This window comes from Amblyomma americanum, chromosome 10 (genome assembly GCF_052857255.1).
Source record: "Amblyomma americanum isolate KBUSLIRL-KWMA chromosome 10, ASM5285725v1, whole genome shotgun sequence".
NCBI classification, from domain to species: Eukaryota; Metazoa; Arthropoda; class Arachnida; order Ixodida; family Ixodidae; genus Amblyomma; species Amblyomma americanum.
This window is the reverse complement of record NC_135506.1, coordinates 15,054,467-15,078,930: the sequence shown is the minus strand read 5'-3', so window position 1 is coordinate 15,078,930 and position 24,464 is coordinate 15,054,467. Positions and strand designations below refer to the sequence as shown.

The 24,464-nt window shown below is 47.2% G+C and overlaps 3 protein-coding genes and 1 pseudogene across 3 annotated transcripts; 2 read left to right on the top strand and 2 right to left on the bottom strand.

Annotated features, from left to right (window-relative positions):
• Positions 1 to 1,165: 1,165 nt before the first annotated feature.
• LOC144108044 (chorion peroxidase-like) lies at positions 1,166 to 14,173 on the bottom strand. Its single transcript, XM_077641325.1, has 10 exons — positions 13,729 to 14,173; positions 13,007 to 13,108; positions 10,900 to 11,010; positions 9,835 to 9,970; positions 8,515 to 8,724; positions 4,295 to 4,429; positions 3,302 to 3,526; positions 2,988 to 3,157; positions 1,907 to 2,012; positions 1,166 to 1,226 (listed from the first exon to the last, which is right to left on the bottom strand). The coding sequence occupies exons 1-10, from the start codon at positions 13,841 to 13,843 to the stop codon at positions 1,166 to 1,168; spliced, it is 1,371 nt and encodes a 456-aa protein (XP_077497451.1). The 5' UTR covers positions 13,844 to 14,173.
• On the top strand, positions 9,455 to 9,626 carry LOC144108971 (U2 spliceosomal RNA; annotated as a pseudogene).
• A 161-nt stretch (positions 14,174 to 14,334) lies between the features above and the next one.
• Positions 14,335 to 20,663, bottom strand: LOC144106807 (uncharacterized). Its single transcript, XM_077639751.1, has 5 exons — positions 20,549 to 20,663; positions 17,088 to 17,251; positions 16,641 to 16,776; positions 15,806 to 16,035; positions 14,335 to 14,943 (listed from the first exon to the last, which is right to left on the bottom strand). The coding sequence occupies exons 2-5, from the start codon at positions 17,155 to 17,157 to the stop codon at positions 14,363 to 14,365; spliced, it is 1,017 nt and encodes a 338-aa protein (XP_077495877.1). The 5' UTR covers positions 17,158 to 17,251; positions 20,549 to 20,663; the 3' UTR covers positions 14,335 to 14,362.
• On the top strand, positions 17,755 to 23,780 carry LOC144108043 (ipis-1-like). The gene is made up of 4 exons (XM_077641324.1): positions 17,755 to 17,828; positions 19,238 to 19,283; positions 20,662 to 20,744; positions 22,541 to 23,780. The coding sequence occupies exons 1-4, from the start codon at positions 17,755 to 17,757 to the stop codon at positions 23,778 to 23,780; spliced, it is 1,443 nt and encodes a 480-aa protein (XP_077497450.1).
• Positions 23,781 to 24,464: the final 684 nt, after the last annotated feature.

The following is a 24,464-nucleotide window of genomic DNA, read 5'->3' as shown; positions in this document are numbered from 1 at the left end:
TCAGCCTGTGACCGTGGGTGATCCACTCCTTCTAACTCTTATATTTTGGTTATTTTGGACGTCATATCAACCTTTTACTTCAAACTTATTCATAAATAATTGTTACGGTAACTAATGCCCAGGAATTGGGTCGTAACTATTTTTCAAGGATTGTCTTAAAAAAAACTAAAGGTCTGCACCGAAATACTGAGGACCTACATACGCAAAATACAGCCCCCTGGTAACGAAGCGGCACACATAACAGCTCGAGGATTCGTCAGCCGAGCGGGGGACGCTGTCGTTGCTGAGAGTTTTTCGAAGGACGGCCTATCATCTTTTCACGATATTACTAATCATTTTAAACTTGAAAGGAGGATATTCCCTCCTCCAGACAAAGCCTTTAATAAGGAGCAGGAGACCACTTGGAGGCGACTCCAGACGCGATCCTTCATGACGCCTTACCTGTTGTCAAAATTCTACCCCGGTGAATACGACCCTGCATGTACAATATGTGGTGATTTAGCCACTTATGATCACCTCTTGTGGAATTGTAAAGAGGAGCCGCCCCCGAAATCTCTAATACAGGTTCCTACTCTCGAGCAGTGGGAGGCCGTGTTGGTCAGCTCAGACTTGGGAGTTCAAACCCGGGTCATTGAATGGGCTACCCAGGTCGCTGTCTGCCGTGGACTGATAGCCACCTAGCACGGATCGTCTGCATTCTGCCTTTTCTGACGAATTAAATGTTTTCCAATCCAATTCAGAATACAATCTTCAACAGGTGATACAGTACACGAAGCAAATAGAAAAATGCATATATATCAAGCAATCGTGCCAAATACAGACGATGAAGGAAATTTTCAGGCGAATAAGGAAGGGGCTGAGCGAGTAGGCTGTCATTAAGCACATCGTGAAGAGAAACTTACCCAACCCCTGAGAGCAACGTACATAATCGATGTCGTATGATAGCATTGGAAAAATTCAATTTACCTTTTCCGGCCTTTGCACCGTGTTGAGGTAGAAGAGCATACGCATGTGAAAGCCTTAAGTACTTTCGCGCTTCGGCACTAACTGTTCTCAAGAATGGTTAAAGAAAACACGCACACACAAAAGAACCGATACATTTGCTCGCGCTTTCCGCACTGTTTATACTTTTCACAACGGTGGGTCACCATACATGCTCAGCTGACTATTCCACCCAGGCATTCACGTCGATGTCTGGTATGTCGGAACAGTGCACCATAGGGTTCCTGTAAGATGAAATACAAGAAAGATATTACCCATACGCGGTCAAACTGCTTCCAGCTATGGCTAAGATTCGCCACAGTTGTGATATTGCATCTGAGGAAACCTAAGTCTACTCAGCGATGTCCATTGTCATTTACCGAAACCTTGAAAGTAACAACGTGTTCTTGGCTTGCATTGAGCGCTGCACCGCAGTCGCAGGTGGGCTTTTTGCAGGGATTTTAGTGGCGTGACACGAAGTAGGGTAGCTATTTTACATCCGTGTATCGTTGGTTTTTAAATGAACTTAATTTATAGAAATGCTCAGGCCTCTGGGAGGACGCAGGAGGCCTAAAGGAGGGGAGTCAGGCATTCTACTTTATCACGTATCAAAACAAGTATTGCGCTTGGCCTTTTCCTTACTAAGCTTAAAAGCTTAGACAAACTCTCTTTACCAATTACCCCATTCACTAAATGAGACATCTCAATTAACTGAGCTCATATAAATCGATCCACTTGTTCATTTTCATTAGACCTGTTTGTCTCTGCTAACTTCTGTGTGTCTTAGTTGCCTAATCATAATATAACTCTGTTCCTCCGTGGAATCCGATCGTCGATCATCACCAGTCTAGACAAGGTCCAATTAATTGTGCGGGTGTTTTTAGAGACAGGAAAAGAGTGAGGCGTTTTAAGTATGAAATCTTACTTTTCACTTGGAAGAAGAAAGACGTTTCGCTGAATCCGGTGTGTCCCTTCGGTAACCTCGCAGATCACATTGGCGAGTGTGGTTTGCCGAATGGTGCGCAGTTGAGCTGTCAGGGCGAAGGGAAAAGAGACAGTAATTATTTAGTCGGAACCTGTACTGCCGATGTTTTTAGAGGCCTTGATCTTGTGATGGTTAACTACTGTGATGGTTAACTATATTATGATACGAGATTTTTTTTAGGTTAGATATAGCTTTGTTTTGCCGTGGTTGCACAATGTTATCGTTTCTAGCTTTGCTTCATGCTGCGTGGTATCTCGTCTTATGTTCTGGCGATCTCACTACATTGTTCGCGAATTATCGCTACCAAACATGTTGCATTGCTATCATGTGCCTGGTTTCTCCTCAGTACACGTACTAATGTTTCCATTAGCTATCGCAGTGGGCCCAGCTATGATTTTCAGCAGGTTCATCGAGTAATCAGTTTTCCTTAGAAGCCGTATCTGTGTAGTTTCATCATAAAATGAATTATTCACTGACGTCCCTTGGTTTTAGGACGGAACTCTTATTGTTGAAGCTTTCTCTTTTCTACAACCATACAGCCATCCCTAAACTAAACACTAAACACTGAAGACCGTTTGCCGTCGAGGTGACTTATCGATGTTGCGCATTTTGTTACTTTCTTGCTTTTACCGACTGTGCTTAGCTGTTTTAAGTTTTTGTCACATGTTAATTTTCCTCCAATTGTCCGCCCCTGCAAAAATGCTCTTTTGGTACTGCAGGTACTTGTATAAATAAAATAAAATAAAATAAAAACACTGGTCGCGACGAAATACAGGCTGCAGAAAAGATGGCGGCAGCGAAGTTCGTATGCGCGACAGCAGCAGGGTCACGTGATGTAGAACATAATTGCCCTCTGTATTCGCTGGCAAGAGATATGAGAGTGTAGCAAGCCCCATTACCTGAATAAGCGCGATGGGGCGTACGAGCATATCACACTTAGTCAGTACGCCACCGAAAGATCACTGAGATGGCGCTAGCATACGCTGGAGAGAGAACAAGAATTATGGGGATGCGTGTGTACCAGGCGTGAAGGATCCGGCCTGCCCTGCGTGCTCGTAGTAGAAGCGGTCGCCCCATTTGAGTCTGCCCAGCGAGTCGACGGCGATGCAGGCTATGGTCGGTCCCATGCTGGCGCTGCCCAATGGGTACTCGCTAATGGCCGCCGAGAAAAAGTCCACGTCCAGGACGTCCCTGCGTAAGGACCATAGCCGTGTCGGAAGTAATGCAGTGTTGCCCCAAACCATGCTGTCAATTGGGTTACATTCTCCCGTATGCTGACGCATCCTCGAGGCTAATCTTAAGCTAAGTGATCACGAAGAAGGCTCGCTCACTCACTCGTAAACTTTCGCGAACATTGTGGCCACCTTCGCAGGCATGAGTTTGTGAAGGTGCAGGTCCTCAAAGGTGGTAAGGTTGAAACCGTGGCAGAGCCGGACGTAGTCGACGTATGGCCTGATCCCGTTGTCTCTACCTCGCTGAATGTCGGTTGCGAACAGGTCCACGCCGAACTGGTCACCGGGCCGCGATAGCGCCATCGAGGTCAGAGCGCGGTCGCCATGTCTGCGTATTCCCCAACCAAGATGGACTGGCTGAGATTTCTTCATACTAATAAGCAGAAATAAAATGATGCATAGCACAGGCCACGAAAGGTAAAATGTCAAAGAGCCTTACAAAATGAAAATGAGCCTTACAGGAGCTCGGGACAAGCAACCTGGTCTGACAAGCCCGCCCGGTGGCTGTGTTTGAAACAGCCACCTGTCGGAGCAGTGGCGCACCGCTTAACCGCTGCACCACTGCGCCAGGAGGGGTATGAAGACTCCCCGCGATTGACGAATCCAGGAAAGAGGATGTCCTTGCGAGGGAGGGATCTCTAATGTTATCGCATTGTAGTCTTAAGGTGGGTTCAGACTAGCTGATCGGGTCGCGGACTATCCGTGCAAACCGTCTGCACGTGACACAAACGTCACTCCTCTGAGCGACCGTCAGCATCTTGTGTGCAGAGTCAGATTGAGTGCATCATGCTCGAGGTCACTAACAGGAGTGATGTTTCCGTCACGTGGTAGACAGTCCGCACGGATAGTCCGCGACCCGATCCGCTAGTCTGAACCCACCTTCAGAGAAAGGTGAAGCACCGCCAAAGTTTTACTCTGATTTTGTGGCGTCGTATTCCCCCTGCTTTTTGCGATTTCTACCACTTTGTTTAAGGAGCATTGCAGTGCTGCAATAGATGTGTTTAGCCACTAGTCGACATTCGTGTCGCTCGCTTCTTTGGCCGAGGCCTTTCGCGCTGTTCGCATCAGTGGATGTTTTCCTGCATTTTCCACTGACCTGCTGAAGGCGGTCATGGGCTGACGGACCAGTCCTCGAGCCACCTGGTCCCAGAGTGCCTTGCGAGTCGGAAACGGAGCGAAGAAGCGACCTGTCAGCGTCTCGAATCCCGCTTCGCTCCAGTTTGCGTTCAGCCTGGAAATATAAGCGCCCTGGTAGCATCATGCCTGATATATACCCCTTCCCCACCCTTACATCCTCCCACCCTCCGACAGACAAACAGACACACAGATACACCTTAATAACATGACAACAGAAGAGAAAAATTCATTTCCCAGCAAGAGAACACAGCAGCACTCGATGCTCTGCACTCACAAGAGGGATCACGCGATCACGCAGTAGTGACGTCGTTAGTTTTTGTTACGACATACAAAAAGCCGTACTACTACCCTTGCTGCTAGTTTAACTATTGGTATCACTACTGATACTACAACCACTACTACTTTTCTACTACTACGTCTGCTACTACTGCTACTAGTCCTACTACTACTAATACTAAAACTAATACTACTAGTGCAGCGGTGGCCATATGGTTGAGCATCCGCCTCGCATGTGGGAGGTGCGGGGTTCGATCCCCTGTGCCGCCAGGTACCACCGGGAATACAATGGGTACAAGCTTTCCCCTAGTCTGATGCTCGGCTTATTTGGGGTGAAATGTTTAAGAAATGGGCCTTTGACCCCACTTTGAGAAGTCGAGAATACTTTGTGCCTTGGCGCTCTTTGGCCATAGATGCCCTTGCGCCACAAAAATACATAGTCATCGTCATCAATACTACTACTAATGCTGCTGCTGCTGTTTCTGCTATGCTGCAACCGCTACCACTAGCAGTAGTTGCCATTGATAACAACTATTTCTAGTCAAGGACCTAACGAAAATTTCGTCTGGTCCGCCCTTACAAAAATTGTCTATATACACTCTATAGACTTCCTATAGGCTCTATTGCCTTCCTATGGATATTTCTTTTTGTCTATTCATAGTCTATAGGCTGCCTACAGACAAAAGTCTACTAAAAGTGTATGGCCATAAATCTATCGATTGTCTATAGACTCTTGTCTAGGCCTTGTCTATAGAGACTCTATAGACCTCCTGCATGTTTGTAAACAAACGAGGTGGCGCTGCAGTCGCTAGCGAGCTCGTGGTAGGCAAAAGGTCGGGGAGTGGCGTCGCGGATAGGTGTTGAGCGCGGGTTTTCAAGGCTTGTAGGCGCGTTTCCAGTTTCTGCGAATCATAGCAATGGTCGATGCTTCCAACTTGTAATTTGTTGAAGTACACGAGCTCGCGTTGGCCACGTGCGGCCTATAAAGAGAAATAGTTTGCCACTGTATTGTATATATGGTTAGTAGTAAACATGTAGAAAGCGTTCCTGCCGTTTATTTATGCGCTAGGCATTGAATAAAACAAGTTTTGACACTCTGCACTGGCCGGAATGATTTTACTTCGGGACAATAGTGAGGGGAAGTGCTGGCCTTGTTTCGGCGGAGCAGACGTGCGCTCATCGTCTGCTGACATACGTACCTGTCGCGCTGTGCGAAAAGTGGGGACAGCGTCGCGTCCCTGATCTCCTGTCTCGCTTAGCGCTGTTTTTAGCCGTATGACCACGCACCAGCCAGGCCGACTTGTCCTCTTGTTAAGCTGGTCGATTTGGTGAAAATTTTTGATTTCTAGAATTATTTTCTTTCCTAGCCCTGTAGTCTAGTTTCGTGACGAAAAATTATGGCAAAATATTGAGTACAATTTTATAAATTACGCTTTTTAGAAGTGTGGTGGTCAAACATTGTGAGGCAATTTCTTTGATTTCAGTGCCGCATTTCATTGACCAAAGCGAAAGCGAAGATGCCATAAACGAGGGAATAAACTTTAAGGTTCGTTTCGTGACCTCCCACATTTTCTGCGACTGGATCACTCACATTCGTAATTCGCATGAAAATCAAATGATTCCATTTGTCGCAAACTATTCCTGAGACGTTGAGGAGCGTAATAAATCTCCCGATTTTTTTTCCCTACACGTGCAGTACTGTGTTATTTCTTGTAAGAAACGTTTTCATGTAACTATGCATGCATAAGTACTGGTCATATAGAAAAAGAACTAATCGCGTCATCGTACAGAACAGGGCTTTATGTACATGCTGGCATAAAAAAACTGCGCACTATCTACTCAATTATTTGAGACCTTGGGGGACTTGACGACGGTGTTAATTGTAATTACCCAGAACTGCACCAGGTATAGCTATAAGTAAAATGAATTACTGAAACTAGCGTAGGAATTTCATATTTGCACCAAGTTTAGTTACATATCGCATGCATGAATAACGAAAACACTTTTCATTGCCGCGTCCCCTCTCAATCTCGCCACGTGTCTGTTAGTAGCACGCCTGCGGCTGCTTCTTTCCAAACAAGCTTCGCGATCATGTACTGCCTCATGAAACATGACACATGCATGATGTAATGAAAAAGCATATGGCGTTTAGCACACTTAAGGTACGCTATTCTAAGCACACCAACGCGACCGCGCAAGATCGACAACCTTTACCAGACATCTTTCTACTCGAATGAAACAACTACGTCGTCATATCAAGAAACAGTTTCAAGTAAATATTAAATGTCATAAAACGCGCCATTAAAACATGGTGTGCTATTAACAAAAAAACGCATTCCATGGGGGCGAGTGAACCTGTCGGCGCCCCGTGCACTCCGGCTCAAGGTGATAAGTACGTGTGCAGTTGCATATGTCTTTTTTTTCCTTGAGCAATTATCAGCCTACTATCCTGAAGTTCAGGTGAATGAACGCAGTAACTTGCATGCTATTAAGTGCATTGAGTGGCAGTGCCTATCGACTCCCAGACTTCGCGCTTTACTACCGTGGTGGGCCCCAATGCCTGTTAGCCAGTTTCCGAATGCGGCATTTATGCGCGAGAAACGTATCGAGGCTAATTTAATATTTTTTATGCTACTACGCGGATCCAGCAGTGACGCAGCTGGTCAATACATGCTGCTTCTGCAGTGCACAGGCTTGAAGCAGCCGCCGGTAGCTGCGGCAGCTGCGGTAGGCACGGGCAAGCGGAACCCGCTTTGCCTACCATGCGAAAGTCGCTGCTAACATCAGCGCCACCGCATCTTCGTGACGTCGCGGGGTGAAGGAGGTCCATAGATTTATAGACAAAAGTCTATGAACAATCTATAGACTGTCTAAATAAATTTTTGTAAGGGCGGTGTTGGAAGCAAAAGATTAGATCTACAGCCACAGACAAAGTTGAAACGAGGATCGACGCTTCGGAACCTATAAAGATTCCTTGCTACGAGGCAGACAACATAAGCCAAGACTCGTCTTGTCCTCCTTTTTGTGATCAAAGAATCCGCACCGGTTCCGAAACGTCGCTCTTCTCTTCGTTTGGTCAGTGATGTTAAATCAGTTTTCCTCAAATTACCCCTACTACTACAGTATTGTGCGTGTTTATCGTGAAGTCTTTCAAAAGTTTCTCCGCCTCAACCACTGGCTCATTTGCGATGAAACTGCACACAGAGCTTGCGTATTATGGTAATTTTTGTATCGTAGCAAGTTTGACAACGGTACTTACTTAGTTGAGCCGTGCATGATGCGAAAACATAATCGTCTACGTAGAGATCGGCGAACCAAAACCCGCAGACATTTTTTCGCTAAATGGCGGCAGTTGTGCCATCTGTTTTCGGCAGTCGAAAGCGTACCGACAAGGCCGCCGAGGCGAGCGTTGCAAGAAGCGCGGGCCCTTTGAATATGCCGTTCCTGTCGTTTCGTCTGCTTCAACTGAAGCGCTTACAACATTTTCGGATAACTGAGCGGAAAAAAACATCAGAACAATTGATTTAACGAGGCTTTACCTTTCAGAGATTATTGTTTGCAACGCTCGTCTCGGCTGTCATGACGCTTTCCACTGCCGAAAACAGATGGCGCCACTGTCGCCCTTCAGCGAAAAACGTCGTCCGCGGGTTTTGGTTCGCCGAACTCTACGTAGACGATTACGTTTTCGCATCATGCACGGCTCAACTCAGTAAGTACCGTTGTCAAACTTGCTACGATACAAACGTTACCATAATACGCAATCTCTGTGTGCAGTTTCACCGCAAATTAGCCAGCGGTTGAGACGGGGAAATTTTTGAAAGTCTTCACGATAAAAACGCACAGTACTGTATATAGACTGAAGCATTGCAGCTCGCGAACAGAAGAAAGACGTGTGCGCCTTACAGGTAGAAGCGCCTGTTGACGATCGTGTGGCCGAAGCGCAGCGCGGCGCCAGCGAACTCGTTGAGGAGCGTGGCGTCCACGCTCGGGTCGTAGCGGGTATAGCCGTCCCGCTTGGGAAGCAGGCCGTATTGGGCGGCCAGGGCTTCGCCCAGCACGGCCGGCACCCACTCGCCGAACACGATGTGCTGCAGGCGAGCCTGCACCATCCTCCTGCGCACGGCGGACGTACAGTTAGCGCCAATGTTAAAGAGAACGCATTACCACCGTCTAATTAATGAACACTCAGTACGTTTTTAAGCGAAAATCTCACTTTTCCTTCGCTCTAAATAGGTTTCTTCGGCCACGAGAAATTTTCAAGTACAAAGTAGAAGTTGCAAAATTTTTAGTTCCTGTGTGCAAATTGACAGTTTCGTTTCATACCTGTATCTCAGTGTGCCCAGTCAGGAGTCAAAATATTTTATGACGAAGTATAAAGTCTCGCATGTTTCGCTTGTGTTGTCATGCGTTTAAAATCGCGCCACAGTGCGGGGCGAAAATTCATCACGGACTAAGCTTTCTTGCATTTGGAACGCACAATATCCGCCATCCATTTGGTAATTGCAATCACAAATTCGATACAAGTTATTGGGCGCGTTATGCTTTCAATTGCGGATCTGAGAACGTTCAGTCTTCGGCCTCCCATTGTCGAATTCCCTGTGTGTGTACGCGCACGTGAGTGTTTAATCCATCCACGAGTACATTTACAGAAAGGCTGATGTGTTTTATCTATAATTCATGAGCGCAGCAGGCGGTGAACAAGACATAATCACGTAACTCGTAGCCTTAATGAAACTTCGCAGCCAGCTAGAGAAGTAGAAAAAGAAGAAAACAAACAGAAAAGAATGATTTAAAAGTAGACGCGTTCAATCTTGAGTATAAAAAGAGCTGGTTTTGGTCCACAATCTTTTAATTCAATCCAAGAATTGATTCTGATTTAATATCTGATACGGGCCCCATTGGCACCCAAGATATTAAACTTATTTTTGGATATGTGGCGGAGTGCTTGAAGCGTGCTTCTATTCTGCCTCAGGTTGGCCCGGTATTGCACTCCCTCCGGGATCGGCCCGAGGCATTATAGCGCGTCTAATCGTTCACTCTTTGGTCTCATATCTTTCAACTCTCCTACTTTCAGCACGTGGCAGCGCTTGTGGCTCAGCTTGAGCCAGTGGACAGGCCCGTGCACTTTCCTTTACATTCTTCCTACAGTCGCAACAACACATTCCGCACTCCGATATTTAACGGAAACTCAGGAAGCCCATTCGAGCGACCAATTATTCTTGCCTCGTGACCTGGAAAAGGCGTTCATCGTCCCAGCCGGGGTTGACGGCCCGCAGCTTGGCTGCAATCCTGTTGTGCTCGCGCATCCAGATGGTGTGCATTGTGACCTGGCCGACGTTCTGGTTCGTCCTCGCGTCCCCTGCAAAACGGGCGAGCCCAGCTTTGCATCGATCAAATGCTCGCTTATCGTAAACTTCCTGCTGGCAGCCCTCTGTGCATGTACTCTCAGCAGTCGGATGCGATAGAGGTTAAATATGGCATAATCGTTTTTGAGGCCGCACAAACACGGGAAATATGAACAAGCGCTTCTAGTTCGTGCGGCTGCCACCAAGTGCCGCATGGCGTTGAGCATCAAAAATTACCGCGGGAGTTTTGAATGTTTAGTACACCATGCTGACTTCTTATGGCCGTCAAAACTCTTGGGTGCGAATGCAGAAATTATTTTATGAGTCAGATTCTGTAGCGCGGAGGAAGAATAAACCTCCAGCATCAACATCTCTGCGGACCATTTCAGGGAAGGCTTTAGTTTTCTCTCAATTACAAAAGAGAATATGCCATTTAAGTTACGTGGTGTTCACTATTGGCGCCCGCCAGATGGCGCCTGTTGGTGACGCCGAAGGACGTTGGGTATGATCAGAGAACTTAGGCACAGTTTACCAGACGCTCGTGCGGCTACTAGTGACCGTTGCCGTTGTGCTGGCCTGAAATTACTCGGGTAGGAAAGGAGGGATGCGGGGGGGGGGGGGGGGGGAAGGCACCTGACAATACGCATGCGCAGTAGACACCTGGTTGATCAAATGCAAATAAAAATGAAAGCTTGTTTTATGGAAAGAAAAGGGCGCGGTAACTGGACACCCGCACGGCGCCGTGAGGGAATCGAGGAAGGAGGGAGTGAAAGACATAAGGTGACGAAAACTGGCGTAATACGAATAACGGAAATGATGTCCTCGAGCAACGTGGTTGCTTCCCTTACAATGCACAACACTGCACCGGGCAATGGCGCTACCGCCAGCCCTTCAACCACAAGGGTTTTGTTGAAATACGAGGAAATGTTTCCGTTTACATTACCAGCGTGGAAGCACATTCCCGTGTCTGCATGCTGGCTGCAGTTGTCCATCGCTGGATCCATGCTGCGCGGTAGAAGAGCTTCGCCGTTCAGAGACAGGGACCTCAAAAGACCTGCGATGCGAATATAACACAAGAATAGCTCTCGTTACCGTGATCATCATCACCATCACCGCCACAACGAGTCGGGTGGTTGCCAGCAGGACTCTCTTTTCCATTAGACTTGTTTTCTCGACACCCCGCTGGTCTTGAGCCTGTGTTCCTTACACTTCTTGAGCTAGCTTTTTATCGTATAACCAGGCGGCCTACCGGTCGGTCTATAAGTTGTCCTGTCGGCTAGTCAGTCGTAAGACTTGGAGAATAGTTCCGGAGTCATACATCCCAATGAAGGCGGAACCCCCGTAACTGTGTCATTCCGCCAAATAGTTTGCCTGCACGACGTTGCGCCTGGCCGCACCTCTCAATGTTACATCCGCTGTACCTTCACTCCGTGTATATGCCATGTCAGTGCACGTTGAAGGACCCCAGGTGGTCGAAGTTTTTGGAGCCTCTCACTACGGCGACCCTCATAGCCTGAGCCCCTTGGGACGTTAATCCCCATAAACCAAGCCTTCACTACATCGCTGTAGCGTTCCTGTATGTGCTCCCACAGGAAGTAGAGGTGTACATGACAGTTTTCCCCTCGCCGCTCGCAACCCTATTCGCGCAGCATCGATCACGTGATTCTGCTGACGTTTAATGTTCGAATTACCCATTGTATGAGCCGGAGGGGGCCAGCCGCTCTCATCTCGAGCGCAGTCCGCTGTTTTATCCGACTGAATGGGTATTGTACAGCCACCACTGGGAGGAGGAGGGGTGCTTCCAAACCACCTTGTCGTGTTGCCCCTGCCACCACAGAAGGCAGTTTGGCGAAAGCAGTTTGGCTCCTGCCAGATGAGATGCGGCTTTCCCTCAGAGCTTGGAACAAATGGCAACCATCGCGTAAATCTGCTCCCTGCGGGACCATATACAGGAACAGCTGATTCAGCTGGTGCCATCTGTGGAAGGTATTTGTAACTATACGTTCCTTCAAATTTGCTGTGATCGACAACGGTGTTTTTACTTGAGTTTCAACTTTGAAGTTTGCAGTAGTGTTAGAAATACTCCTCAAACAACGAACAATAACAATATACCATACTTTAAGAGAAAACTGACAACTGCAAGCGGGGACTAGATTCCGCTGCATAGGAGGAGAGGGCGTGTTCCGCTTCCGTAGCTTCCGCTCTATTTCCAGAAAAAAACTGTAGCTGAGTATGTAGTTCTCGTTGTGCTCTATAAACACACATGATCAGTAATCGAAACACATGTATTCTTAAAACTTGAGCTAGCTATTTGCATTTCTGTTACCGTAGTTGTTGCGTACAGAACATCTTTCCAGGAGGTTTTCTTTCCGTTATAGGGAGCGAGAACACCTCTTTACAAATAGACGGATGAACTATGGCAACAGGTCTGCTTGGTACGCCAGTATTTATTGCAGACCTTCCCAGCATTTCATCATGTGACCAGCCCTGTGACCAAGTATCTGCAACTACATCACTCAAGCTGCCATCTTGGGATATAGGTATCAACTTCATAACTGAAAAAAGACTGCCTTTCATAATGAAAAACAATAATTCTAGACGTTTTTCACTGTCTAAGCACTTCTCCAGCAAGCTCCTCCTCATTGTTGTCACGATACATACTGATATGTTGATACACATGTATGTTGTATTCATACATGTGGGCTGTTGAGTGCGGACGTGTTTTTTTCTCCTGATATTACCATATTTATTACTCAAAGTGTTCATCATATTCTTTCTGTTTCCATTTTTTTTTTTACGCACGCTGGTTGCTGGCTGCGGTGAAGTGCGTCTTTAAAGACTGTGTTAACATATGAGGATTCCGTTCTCACCCCCCCCCCCGAATTTAGTGCCCGCGAGGGCCCTTAGGGTATGTAAATAATATATATATATATATATATATATATATATATATATATATATATATATATATATATATATATATATATATATATATATATATATATATATTCTGGTCGTTAGGACCCCAACGGGGTAGGTAAATTACGCACCGCCTCTGAATTCGCGAAGCACACGGGCGGTGTCTTCATTCACTCCGTAGACTTGCGAGGCATCGATGTATGACGTCCTCGAATTGTGCTGTTCCCGGGAACCTGCGAGAGCAAAAAAGCTCGGCAAAAATTCTGAGCAGGCTGGTTTCCGGATGTGGCCTGCGTTACAATAACGGTTCATAACCATAAATACTTAAAAAAAAGAAAGGTTTGAATTCTGGCTCTGTTGTGAAAAAAATTAATGTGGAAAAACTCCAACAGAAAAAAAAATAGCAGTATGCATCTCACTTCTGTGGCACAGCCCTTCACAGTAAGAATGACGAGTCATTTTTTTATTATTTAATCCTAGGAGCCAGACCAAACGCTCAAAGCTTAACTTCTTCTGTTTTACTGTTACTGCTGTCACATTCATATGCTCAATTAGTAGCTGTATTTTATACTTATTTTTGATGGCACGCTGTTCGGAAGACATTACTAAAACCGAGTCTAATTTGTATGCGCACAGTTAAAGTTCGAACGATAAACGCACAACAATCATTTACTTAAAGTGAAAAATGGCAAATTAAAATTTTTGTAATCCTGAAATGTTCCGTCGTGCTGAATTGCTTTGCAAGTTCTACGTTGTAGCCAACTGAGAAGGAATAGTTAAATCATAAGAATAAGAACCAAAAAGAAACAATCTTCTGTTTTGCTTTAAACAATACTGAAGGACATGCGCTTACCTGATCGGCACCTGGAGCAAGGCACGGAGCGCTGGAAGTCGATCTTAGTGTGGTTGAACGGGCCATAGAATGGATCATTGTCGGGGACGTCAATCGGAAGTGCACCTGTCGTCATATCGATCCCTTGAAAAGCAACAGTACGAAAGTGTTCAGTAACTTTTAGCCTCAAGAAATTGGTTGACTGGTAATGGAACCGAAAGATGCGACATTCAAATGAACCTCAGGCACGTTGTCTTCCAGAAGCCCATCGTTTTCTTTTCTGATGAAGTGCCTGTCAGCAGCGAAGTACGCTACGAAATTGGCGGACTGTAGGCAACTACTCTAGTTGGCTATGAACGGAAGGCTACAGGGGCGGAGCGTGCGTAACTGTGTCATTCCGCTAAATAGTTTGGCCGCACCGGTACGTTTCGCACCTGGAGCACTGCTCTCTCTGCAGTACCTTCGCATTGTCACTGCGGCAACTGGCGGCATCTATGGAAGGTTCTTGTAACTAGACGTGCATACAATTTTTTTTTTCTAATCGAGAAAGCCGGTTTTTTTATTGACTTTCAAAGCTGTAAGTTGTTAGTTTGGCTAGAAATATTCCATAAACAACAAGTACTGACAATAAACTGTTTCAGGAAAAAACTAATAACTACCAAGTAGGGATTATATTCCACTGCCTAAAAAGAGAGGGTGCGTTTCTGCTTCGTAGCCCCTGTTCCAGTGCCAGGTACAGTTGCCGCAGAGAATGAGGCCAGTTGTTAATGACATTAACGGTGCACTCTAACTTGACTTCGTCGGATGCGAAGCCCGTATTCTTCAGACGTATACTGCCAGCGTGAAATGAAACTCGTGAAAAGACTGGGGTACCGGCGGCGAAATTCTCAATTTTTTTTCTGGAAATCCAATGGCCACCAAACCCTAGCACGCCAGGTGACCATTGCTTAGTGACACCCGTGCTACTGATGGCTTCTTTCCGAAGAAAAAATATAAATATGGCGAAGCAAAATGAGTAAGAGGAGTTTCTGTGCATGCCTTGGTTGATCTCGATGCGGCTGAGGGGCCTGTTGGGTGTTAGGCTGACGTCGTGGGCGAAGAACTGTCCGAAGGCCATCAGCATGTGCGTCCGCCGCTGGTCGGGTGTGGACCCGTCGTGGGTGTGGATCCTGGCAGAGATGAGCCTCGGAGACGGAAGGGCTCTGCCACTTTTGGCCAACCGAACTTTACCGGTTCCTGCGCCGCGGAAAGAAAACCAGAGAGCTCCCTATTTCCTCCTTGAGGGATAAACGAAGTCCATGTTTGCTGTACGAACATATAAACGTTCAAACTAACATCTATGCGGGGCGGAAGTCGCGTGGGTTGGTTTTCGCTTGCTGTTCGCGAATGCTCGTTAGGATCTCAAGCGCCCTATAAAGCACCCTCGAACTCACTAAACAATAAAAAAAAACACGAAAGAAGGGAAATCCTGTTGATTCTTTTATAAAAAATATAGGCCATTGGAACCAGTTCATGTACTAATTTCTATTCAGTAGAAATCAAAATCACCTCCGCAGACTGTGAGACGGGAAAAAAACCGGCGCTACCAACAGAAAGTTTGTTGTGTCATGTGTCTGCATTTCGCTTGTTTTCGCCTCCGACCACATGTGGGATTCAGTGCGCTTCCCTGAAGACCGCACGACGGTTTCCGGCACTTTTTTTAAATAAAAATATTCAGTGTTTAAATGTAAACTGCGGTATTTCTATTCACCAGCATGGTATTTAAGAAATTATTAACCTTAGGTGTGGTGCCTTTATGCTTTTAGTTGCACTGATGCCACGAACCCTCAAATTCATTCATTCATTCATTCATTCATTCATTCATTCATTCATTCATTCATTTGTTTTTTCATTCGTTAATTCGTTCGTTCACAGCGGCAGCATCACGTGTGAAACTAAGCCTCGCAGGATACGGTTTCCTGTATTACATCAGCCTTTTCTCCACCTTTTTACTGGCACTGAGCATGCGCAGAATGTTTGTCCAGCAAACTAGCGTCGTCAGGAGCCCGGTGCATTCAGACAGACATGCAAACAGAACCTGAGCCGTCGCTCTGCCCACCTTCCCCGTAGGCCGGTTCGAGCAGTCTCCGTAGGCAGGCGTAGCTCTCGCCCCAGTCCGGATGGTCCAGGTTGTTGCAGCTGCCGTCCCACTCAGAGTACGGCTTCGCCGGGTCGCACGCTCTCTTCGCCGCCGGGGCCGCGCACCTCGTCGCCACGTTGGTCGTCTCGCGGAAGCTCACGTTGGCGCCAGACGGCGCCTCTGTCGGGGCTTCGACGTGGGAGTCCAGGCTTCAACGCGGCGTCAAGAGAGACGAGTAAGGACGAGCGATGAGGGGTCGATCACTATTGTATGCAATATGTTCAATAAGTCCTTATCATCATCAGCTTAGCTGTGTCCACTGAAGGACAAAAGGCCTCTCCCACATTCTGCCATTAACACTTGTGCCATTAAAAGAACAGATCATGGTCGGCTACTGTGCACTGAAGGAGGAGTCACTAAACTGGCATGGGGTTGCGGACAGTTGAGTAAAGAGGGGTCAGACTGCAGACGAAAAAGATACATTATGGGCTAGGGCAAGAAGGCTGTTGCTGTGGAACATACGAGAACGCGAGCCTGAGCGATGCTGAGCGGAAGGCGACGTTGTCCAATGCAAATAAAAACAATATGTGGTGTCGCTGCAAACATATGACAAGCAAAAACAAATTAAACTGCACTGACAAACTGCGACACGCTAGCCGACTTCCATCAGAACTCAAGGACAACAATCGGAACACGCGCAGGGAACACAACAAAGGGAGTCTAAGGATCGACAACCTGGTTATAGAGTTTTCGCTTAAAACGCTGGTGAGGGAAAAAAGTTACATGACGCGCTCAATGCGACCCGCGCACCTACCTGTCACGAGTTTTCCGGTTGGCGTTTTCCGAGTAATCGTACGGACCGTCGTGCTCAACTGCCCCCTGTGAGAACGGGCGGCGATGAAGACCGCCGAAGTAGGGACAGCCCATTCGTAGCGTCTTGGAGTCGAAGTCTGCGCAGACACGTGGCAACCAGCTAAGAAGCGAGAAGAGGCTGAGTATTATGGCAAGTGAGTAGCCTGTTATGGCCAAGAGAGAGAGAGAGAAAAAAAAACATACAGGATTGCTAACGATGCATAATGCCAGACTGGTTACCCCGCACGTAGAGAGCGGAATAAATAGAAGGAAAGGGAAGAGTGCTGTCTGGCGTGTCCATAGCACATCGCCCCGGTCATTCGTGAGTCCATGGCGGCCAATAAAAAACATACTACGAAAACAAATTCGGCAGATGATGAATAAATAAGTATATCGTTCGTTTCCGTACCATGCTTGTGGTGACGCGTCGTGCTCCAGGTCTTGCCTGTTGCATACCGCAGTTGCGTCGGTTCTGGCATGGCAAAGACAGACGCCGTGTCCGAGAACTCTTCGGAGCTAGCGTCGTCGTCGGCCGATACCGCAGCTGCGCTGATCGCCAGCACGAGAAGGGTCCTGTTGAGGAAGTTTATTGGCTTCAGGCGCTTCCGGAAGAGCACCACAGATATCAACTTACACAATAAATGCGAAACTTAAACCCAGATAAAGAGTGTACGTGGTTTAAAGCAGTCCTGTTACTTAAGAGACCCCCAATTAGCTTACACATTTGGTGTTATTTTTTACTGGCCGTCGCTGAGGGTACTTGTCATGCAAAATAAATAGCTGAGCGAATCCCGCTCTTAGGAATTACGCAGGTGGCCGTATCCGCTCTTTATGCTAGAACATATACAAAATGTGTTCACATCGGTGTTAGCAGCGTATGGCTTCGTAGTGCGAGATAACAAACAATGGCAACGCATGATGCGTAGCTCCCTGCTGTAGAGTTAGTAAGGAGCGATGTTACTAATGTACTGTGCCGATTCTACACTGTATACGTGTTACGCATTTTGTCACCAGGTGGTGAGTTAACAAACCCGAAGTATATCAGCGGAAAACGCTAGGCGGTAACAATTATAACCATGTGCATCGGTCCTGCAGTGGCCTGGGTTCAGCAGCAGCTATACAACACTAGGATCAAGCTCCCATTCGGACTGTGCGTTGAAATCAAACCGACTCCCTCCTGAAGGCCTGTGATCACCGACACTACTAAGCGGGCCCACGAGATAGGGCTGAAACTCATTACCGGGACAGCCAGGGTACATTCTGGACATTTGTAACCTTTATTACTACTGCGTCGTTCATATGCGCTCGCCTCACATAACGTATATGCTACACTTATCCCGTGGGACAAGTGGCTTGGTGACATCAACTACTCTGAGTATATATGGACTCCACGAGGATGGTTCTTAGACTTTATGACTCCTCCAATTGACATTTGGACTTTATGACTCTCTGAGCTGGGAAAGTCACTACACGACGTGATATTTCCCGTTTTTTCAAACGCACACTAAGAAAGTTGTGAGGTTGTAAGCAACACTTATTCATTGCTCAGACGGTACTTAGTCTCAAGTGACTCTCAGCGACTTCCTGCTTGTAACACTGCTGATGACACCTGTGTAATACTGATCATCATCGACACCCGAATTTCACGCGCATTTCAAAATAAAGGACAATCCATTCCCCTCGAATGACCCCTCTCCATGCCAGCTGCGGCCACCTTATCCTCGCAAACTTTTTAATCTCATCCACCCAATTGATTTTCTGCCGCCCCCTGGTACGCTTGGCTTCCCGGGGTTGCCACTCTGTTACCCTAAGGGCCATCGCCCATGCCTTGCCCACTCCCGTTACATGTCCGGTGAGTACCAGCGAGACTAGCTATGCTAGTCCAAGCGTATTACCGGAGCACCATTAGTATTTGCGAGCCCGTTAAATGTCCACGCCCGACAATATGCATGTGCATACGTACCATCTCGACCCCATCGCAACGGCTCGATGATCGCGTAGTTCGTCACTGCGATATTTCTGACTCCGCTTGGGGTGGTGCCGGCGAACAAAATAAGAAGTGGTAAGTGAAACAGCGAATTAAGCTAAGGAAAGTAGGCGACGGGGCCACAGGATGTGGCAAAGCATGCGGCAATAATCACACGTGATAACCGTATATACCAGTTGCTCCGGATTTCTTTCCCCCTTTTTCCGGTACATCGACCTCTCGATGCGATCTGGCGTAAGCGTTCGGTGGCCTCTCGTTTCCGGGATTGAACACGGATGGCCCAGCACACTGTTCTCGATCGGGTGTGACGAACAGGCGGTATGATATATCAAGGGGGGGGGGGGGGGGGGCACTCTGCGCATGCCCACTGCTCATACTTAACGAGTTGGGTGAAGGTTAACGAGGCTGACGTGACTACAGAAACGCATACATATACGATGTTTGCTCACAGCGACACGTTAGTCAAATTAAAAGGGATAACAGCAGAAAAATGCATAAAACGAGATAAATTGTCCTCCAAAACGTCTTCTCGCAACTGTTTTCAATTTGTTTATCACTGCTCTCATGTGCAGGTACGAGAAATATGAAAATGAAGACAAGTGGCAGTCAAGGACAGATGTGATTATTACCTACGCAACGAAGTTGGAAAGGAATTCGTAGAATCTGGAGTCCAGGGGAATATTATTTAGAAAAGAGAAATATTATAATTCCTATCGGGTTAATCACGACTACAGCATACTTTCTGATCTAATACAGTTTACATTTACACATCCTGCATTATTTTTTAATATACATAAATATGTTTTAAAAATTTATACTCTTGTGCCTCTGTGTCCATCAAGATTTCTCTGTTGTTCAAGACGTCGCACCAACTTGACCAAACCTTTACGCTGTTCAAGATTGATTGCGAGTTACAGCGGGTGATATATATTGGCAGTCTTCTGATAGAGCAAACTGGTTCTCCCAAGAAGCTTACTCAGTTCGATGGGATTACAAATATGGCGGTTCGACGGGCAAAGCTCCTTCGTTATGGACGACGCTACCATTTGAGAACTGTGCGGTGACCCTTGTACACGGCACCTCATCACTGATCGCTCAGTGGAGTCGGATAACAACAAAAAAAGAGTTAATGGAATCATGGATAGAAACACACAGCGTGTTTCTGAACCGTAGCTTCCGCTCCATTGCCAGAAGTAGTTGCCGCGGAGTATACAGCAACGAATCTGATATAGACGTTGACCGGGAGGCAACCACCTATTTCTTTTTTTTCTGAATGAAAACCTCTTGTCAATATTAAAAAGAAAAAAGAAAAATGAACCACCAGTTTCATAATCGGGTCTGCTGGTCGGCCACCTGGACTCCTACTTCTACCCCTACTCCGAGAGACAGCCAGCGCCGACACATTAAGGTCTCGACGGTGGCATATCATCATTGATTGATTGATTGATTGATTGCACGCCGAAGAAGCACCGTGTGCTACGGGGCGCGCCGTAGCAGAAAGCTACGGACTGATTTCAATCGCTACGCGTTTTTTACTGCGCGCTGAAGTCTTAAGTATACGCGAGCCTTTTGCATTCCACTCCACTGCAATGTGAAATCTTTTTCAGTCATCGGCGAAAACGCCGATGGGGTATGAAATATCAGTTCAGCGGTCGAGGCCGAACACTGTTGCGCAAGTGTGAAAGGATGTGACCTCAAAGTGCGGCAAGAAAACGGCCTTTCAGAGTTCCACTGCGAGAGTATTTGAGAACTCTTGCTAAAGGAAGACGATAAGCTACCGTGACACGGGACGACAATGAAGATCTCTACAGTCGGCAGGCGCATGACCCACGTTCTTAGGCTCGCGGAAAGAAGACGAAGAGCTGCCGAGGAGCCCGTCTCACCTTTGAGTGGAAGTTCGTTTTCGTGCCTTGGAGCGACCACAAGGCGGACAGCATGAGCCCAGAGTCCTCGCTGCACCTGCCCACTTCGACAACGGCACGCGTCGCTGACGCAGCCCACCGCCACGCTCAGTCCGTCCCTTCCCCTGTACGAAGGCGTGGAACAAGACGTCAGGTCCAGCAGCACCGAGGGAAGCAGGTGAGGGCCTCGACTTGGAGAACCCGCCTGCATTGCGCGACCACAGATGACTATTACGGCTGTAGAACCGCGTATCCTTGACGGCACTTAACAGTAACCAGCAGGAATCCTCGGAGCTTGCCGCTGCAGCATACGCTACCACGCCCCCGCCAGCGGTGACGTCCAGACCTTTCGCTCTCCCCACAGAAGCAGAAACGATGAGCAGAGAAAACTGCTTTTGCGCGAGAGATGTTTAAAATCTCAAAATTCAACAATTCCCGTCCCCTTTGTAATAGTAGTTGTAATAGTTATATATTTGTTTCACTATGTTTGGTGACCTTTTTCTTTTTTGCAAAGATCATTGCAACGTCTCTATTTTCCTTTGTTTTGCCAACGTTCGCTGTCTGCCAGGCGCTGCCACTCAAGCCCTTTGAGGCTTTGGTAGGCCTGATTTATGTTGTCTGGCAATTGACATGAATAAAAGTTCTATCTATCTATCTATCTATCTATCTATCTATCTATCTATCTATCTATCTATCTATCTATCTATCTATCTATCTATCTATCTATCTATCTATCTATCTATCTATCTATCTATCTATCTATCTATCTATCTATCTATCTATCTATCTATCTATCTATCTATCTATCTATCTATCTATCTATCTATCTATCTATCTATCTATCTATCTATCTATCTATCTATCTATCTATCTATCTATCTATCTATCTATCTATCTATCTATCTATCTATCTATCTATCTATCTATCTATCTATCTATCTATCTATCTATCTATCTATCTATCTATCTATCTATCTATCTATCTATCTATCTATCTATCTATCTATCTATCTATCTATCTATCTATCTATCTATCTATCTATCTATCTATCTATCTATCTATCTATCTATCTATCTATCTATCTATCTATCTATCTATCTATCTATCTATCTATCTATCTATCTATCTATCTATCTATCTATCTATCTATCTATCTATCTATCTATCTATCTATCTATCTATCTATCTATCTATCTATCTATCTATCTATCTATCTATCTATCTATCTATCTATCTATCTATCTATCTATCTATCTATCTATCTATCTATCTATCTATCTATCTATCTATCTATCTATCTATCTATCTATCTATCTATCTATCTATCTATCTATCTATCTATCTATCTATCTATCTATCTATCTATCTATCTATCTATCTATCTATCTATCTATCTATCTATCTATCTATCTATCTATCTATCTATCTATCTATCTATCTATCTATCTATCTATCTATCTATCTATCTATCTATCTATCTATCTATCTATCTATCTATCTATCTATCTATCTATCTATCTATCTATCTATCTATCTATCTATCTATCTATCTATCTATCTATCTATCTATCTATCTATCTATCTATCTATCTATCTATCTATCTATCTATCTATCTATCTATCTATCTATCTATCTATCTATCTATCTATCTATCTATCTACCTGTCTATCTGTCTGTCTGTCTGTCTGTCTGTCTGTCTGTCTGTCTGTCTATCTATCTATCTATCTATCTATCTATCTATCTATCTATCTATCTATCTATCTATCTATCTATCTATCTATCTATCTATCTATCTATCTATCTTTGGATGAAAAGTTGCGGAGCAAAATCAAAATTTATATCAGTCGCCTTTTGGATCTTGAACGCAAGAAGATACATAAAATGTTTTGGCCACTGCCGAAACTTCTTCCGTTCCCATGTATGCAGGTTCAGATGTTGGTCCTTTTCAATAATCTTTACTTCTCTCTGACAGGCTACCAAGTGACAGCGCCGCCCGCCGGAAGGTCGTCGCCGACTTGAACAAAGCCGTCCTCAAGTTCGGCGTGGACCTGTACCACACGGTGCTGAGCGGACCTGCGGTGCGCTCGGGGATGACGAGGCATAACGTGCTCTTCTCCCCGTACCTGATCGCGAGCACGCTGCAAATGATGCAGAGCGGGGCGCGGGGAGAGACGGGGGCCCAACTGGCACGCCTCTTTAGCTTGCCAACGCAGCAGGAGCAGCAGCCAGGCAACCCCAGTCCATCCGAGGACCTGGTGGCCCGATACTTCGCGCGCCGAGACCGGCGGCTCTTCCCAGACGACACCGACCACCTGAGAACCGGTTTCACCGTCCAGTACGACTGCTGCCTGCACAGGGACCGCCGCGTGCTGCTGAAGCAAGAGTTCGAGGCGCGCCTGTCGCACACGCGAGGCTCTCACTCGCGACAGTCGGAGAGCGCGGGAAACAGCAGCCGCGGGCGCCCCAGGCATCGGCGCCTGCGTAGCTGCACCCACGACTTCGTCAACGACTCGGTGCACCAGCGCTGGAAGATGGAGACGCAACTGGTCGACGCCGTCCCGCTGCTGGGCAACGGTGCCTCCAACGAGACGCTGCCCCGGGGAATCGTGGACCAGAACACGTCGCTCCTGCTCCTGAGCGCCCTCGGGGTCAAAGGTCGTTGGCGCCGCCGCTTCGACCCCACACGCGTCTGCGAGGGCGTCTTCTACGAGGCCTCCGTGGCAGCAGCGGACGAGGAGCAACGGTTCGCCCCTCACGCGGTCATCATGATGCACCGGACGGGCAACTTCCGCATGGCCGACTGCGGAGAGCTGGAGGCGACCGCGCTTGAGCTGCCTTACAAGCACGGCTCGCGGTACCTGATCGTCTTCCTGCCGCTGAGACGCGACGGCCTAGCCGACCTCGAAGCCCGGATGACTGCGGCCAACCTGATGCAGTGCCTGCGCGCCTTGAAGAGGCGAGATAACGTGGACCTCAGCCTGCCCAAGTTCCACGCTCGTGGCATCGTAGACCTGGGGTCGGCGTTGTCCGCGATGGGGGTGGACGCCCTCTTCCGCCAAGACGTCGCCGACCTGTCCGGCATGTGCAACAGCGAAGGGGCGTTCGTGTCGGCCGCGAGGCACGCGGCCGCGTTCCCACGCGGCCGCGTTCCGTGCCACTTGGAAGGGCCGCGTCAGCCGCAGCGGGCCGCGCACTTCGGCGCCCGAGCATGAGAAGTTCACGGTGGACAGGCCCTTTCTGTTCCTGGTGCTCAGCCGACGGCCCAGCGCTCTGCTGCTGCTGGGTTCTGTGAGGAGTGTCAGGCCCCGTTTCAAGGCAGAACTTCTCCCGGCGCCCTCACGATGACCGCTGCAGTGGCCGACTGGCACATCCGCTTCTCCCCCCCCCCACCCCCCCCCCCCCCCCACCCCCGCCCTCCCCTATGCTCCGGCGTCCTGTGCGTTGCCTGAAGCGAGGACATTATTTAACGCGTTTTCTTCATTCTTTTTTGCGATGATTAATTAATATCCAGAAGATAAAATTGGAGAACGATTTAGGCTGTGCCGTAGACCGGTTCATTGTATAGGAGCCTGTGGACTTTACAGTTTATGTGATTCAGTACACCTCACTTGTAATCCTAACACCAGTGTCAGTGGCATGCATTGCTGTGCGTTACACATTAAAGGGATCATGAAACGATATTTGCCGAGGTTAAGAAAAGCGAGCGAGCGATATGTATAGACCTTATTAATGTGACGTCAGCTGCGCAGCATGCATTTTCAGGCAACCATGACTTGCAACATATGGCGGTGGCATCGTGTCGTGTCAACATGGGCGGGGTAAATCGGATGTCTGGAAAATCCGCTAACGACTCCCGCCTCAAGGCATAGCAGAGCAGGGGCAAACGTTGTCAGCGC

Coding starts and splice junctions, on each gene's coding strand:
- LOC144106807 (XM_077639751.1), bottom strand. CDS start 17,157: ATGCCAGAACCGACGCAACTGCGGTATGCAACAGGCAAGACCTGGAGC. Junction 16,777..17,087: donor GACGCGTCACCACAAGCATG/GTACGGAAACGA, acceptor GTGTCTGCGCAG/ACTTCGACTCCAAGACGCTA. Junction 16,036..16,640: donor AACCGGAAAACTCGTGACAG/GTAGGTGCGCGG, acceptor GCCGCGTTGAAG/CCTGGACTCCCACGTCGAAG.
- LOC144108044 (XM_077641325.1), bottom strand. CDS start 13,843: ATGACGACAGGTGCACTTCCGATTGACGTCCCCGACAATGATCCATTC. Junction 9,971..10,899: donor GGGAATGTGCTTCCACGCTG/GTAATGTAAACG, acceptor CCCGTTTTGCAG/GGGACGCGAGGACGAACCAG. Junction 4,430..8,514: donor GTCAACAGGCGCTTCTACCT/GTAAGGCGCACA, acceptor TTATATTTCCAG/GCTGAACGCAAACTGGAGCG.
- LOC144108043 (XM_077641324.1), top strand. CDS start 17,755: ATGTGCATCGGTCCTGCAGTGGCCTGGGTTCAGCAGCAGCTATACAAC. Junction 19,284..20,661: donor AGTGGCAGTCAAGGACAGAT/GTGATTATTACC, acceptor TCGCTGACGCAG/CCCACCGCCACGCTCAGTCC. Junction 20,745..22,540: donor AGCAGCACCGAGGGAAGCAG/GTGAGGGCCTCG, acceptor TCTCTCTGACAG/GCTACCAAGTGACAGCGCCG.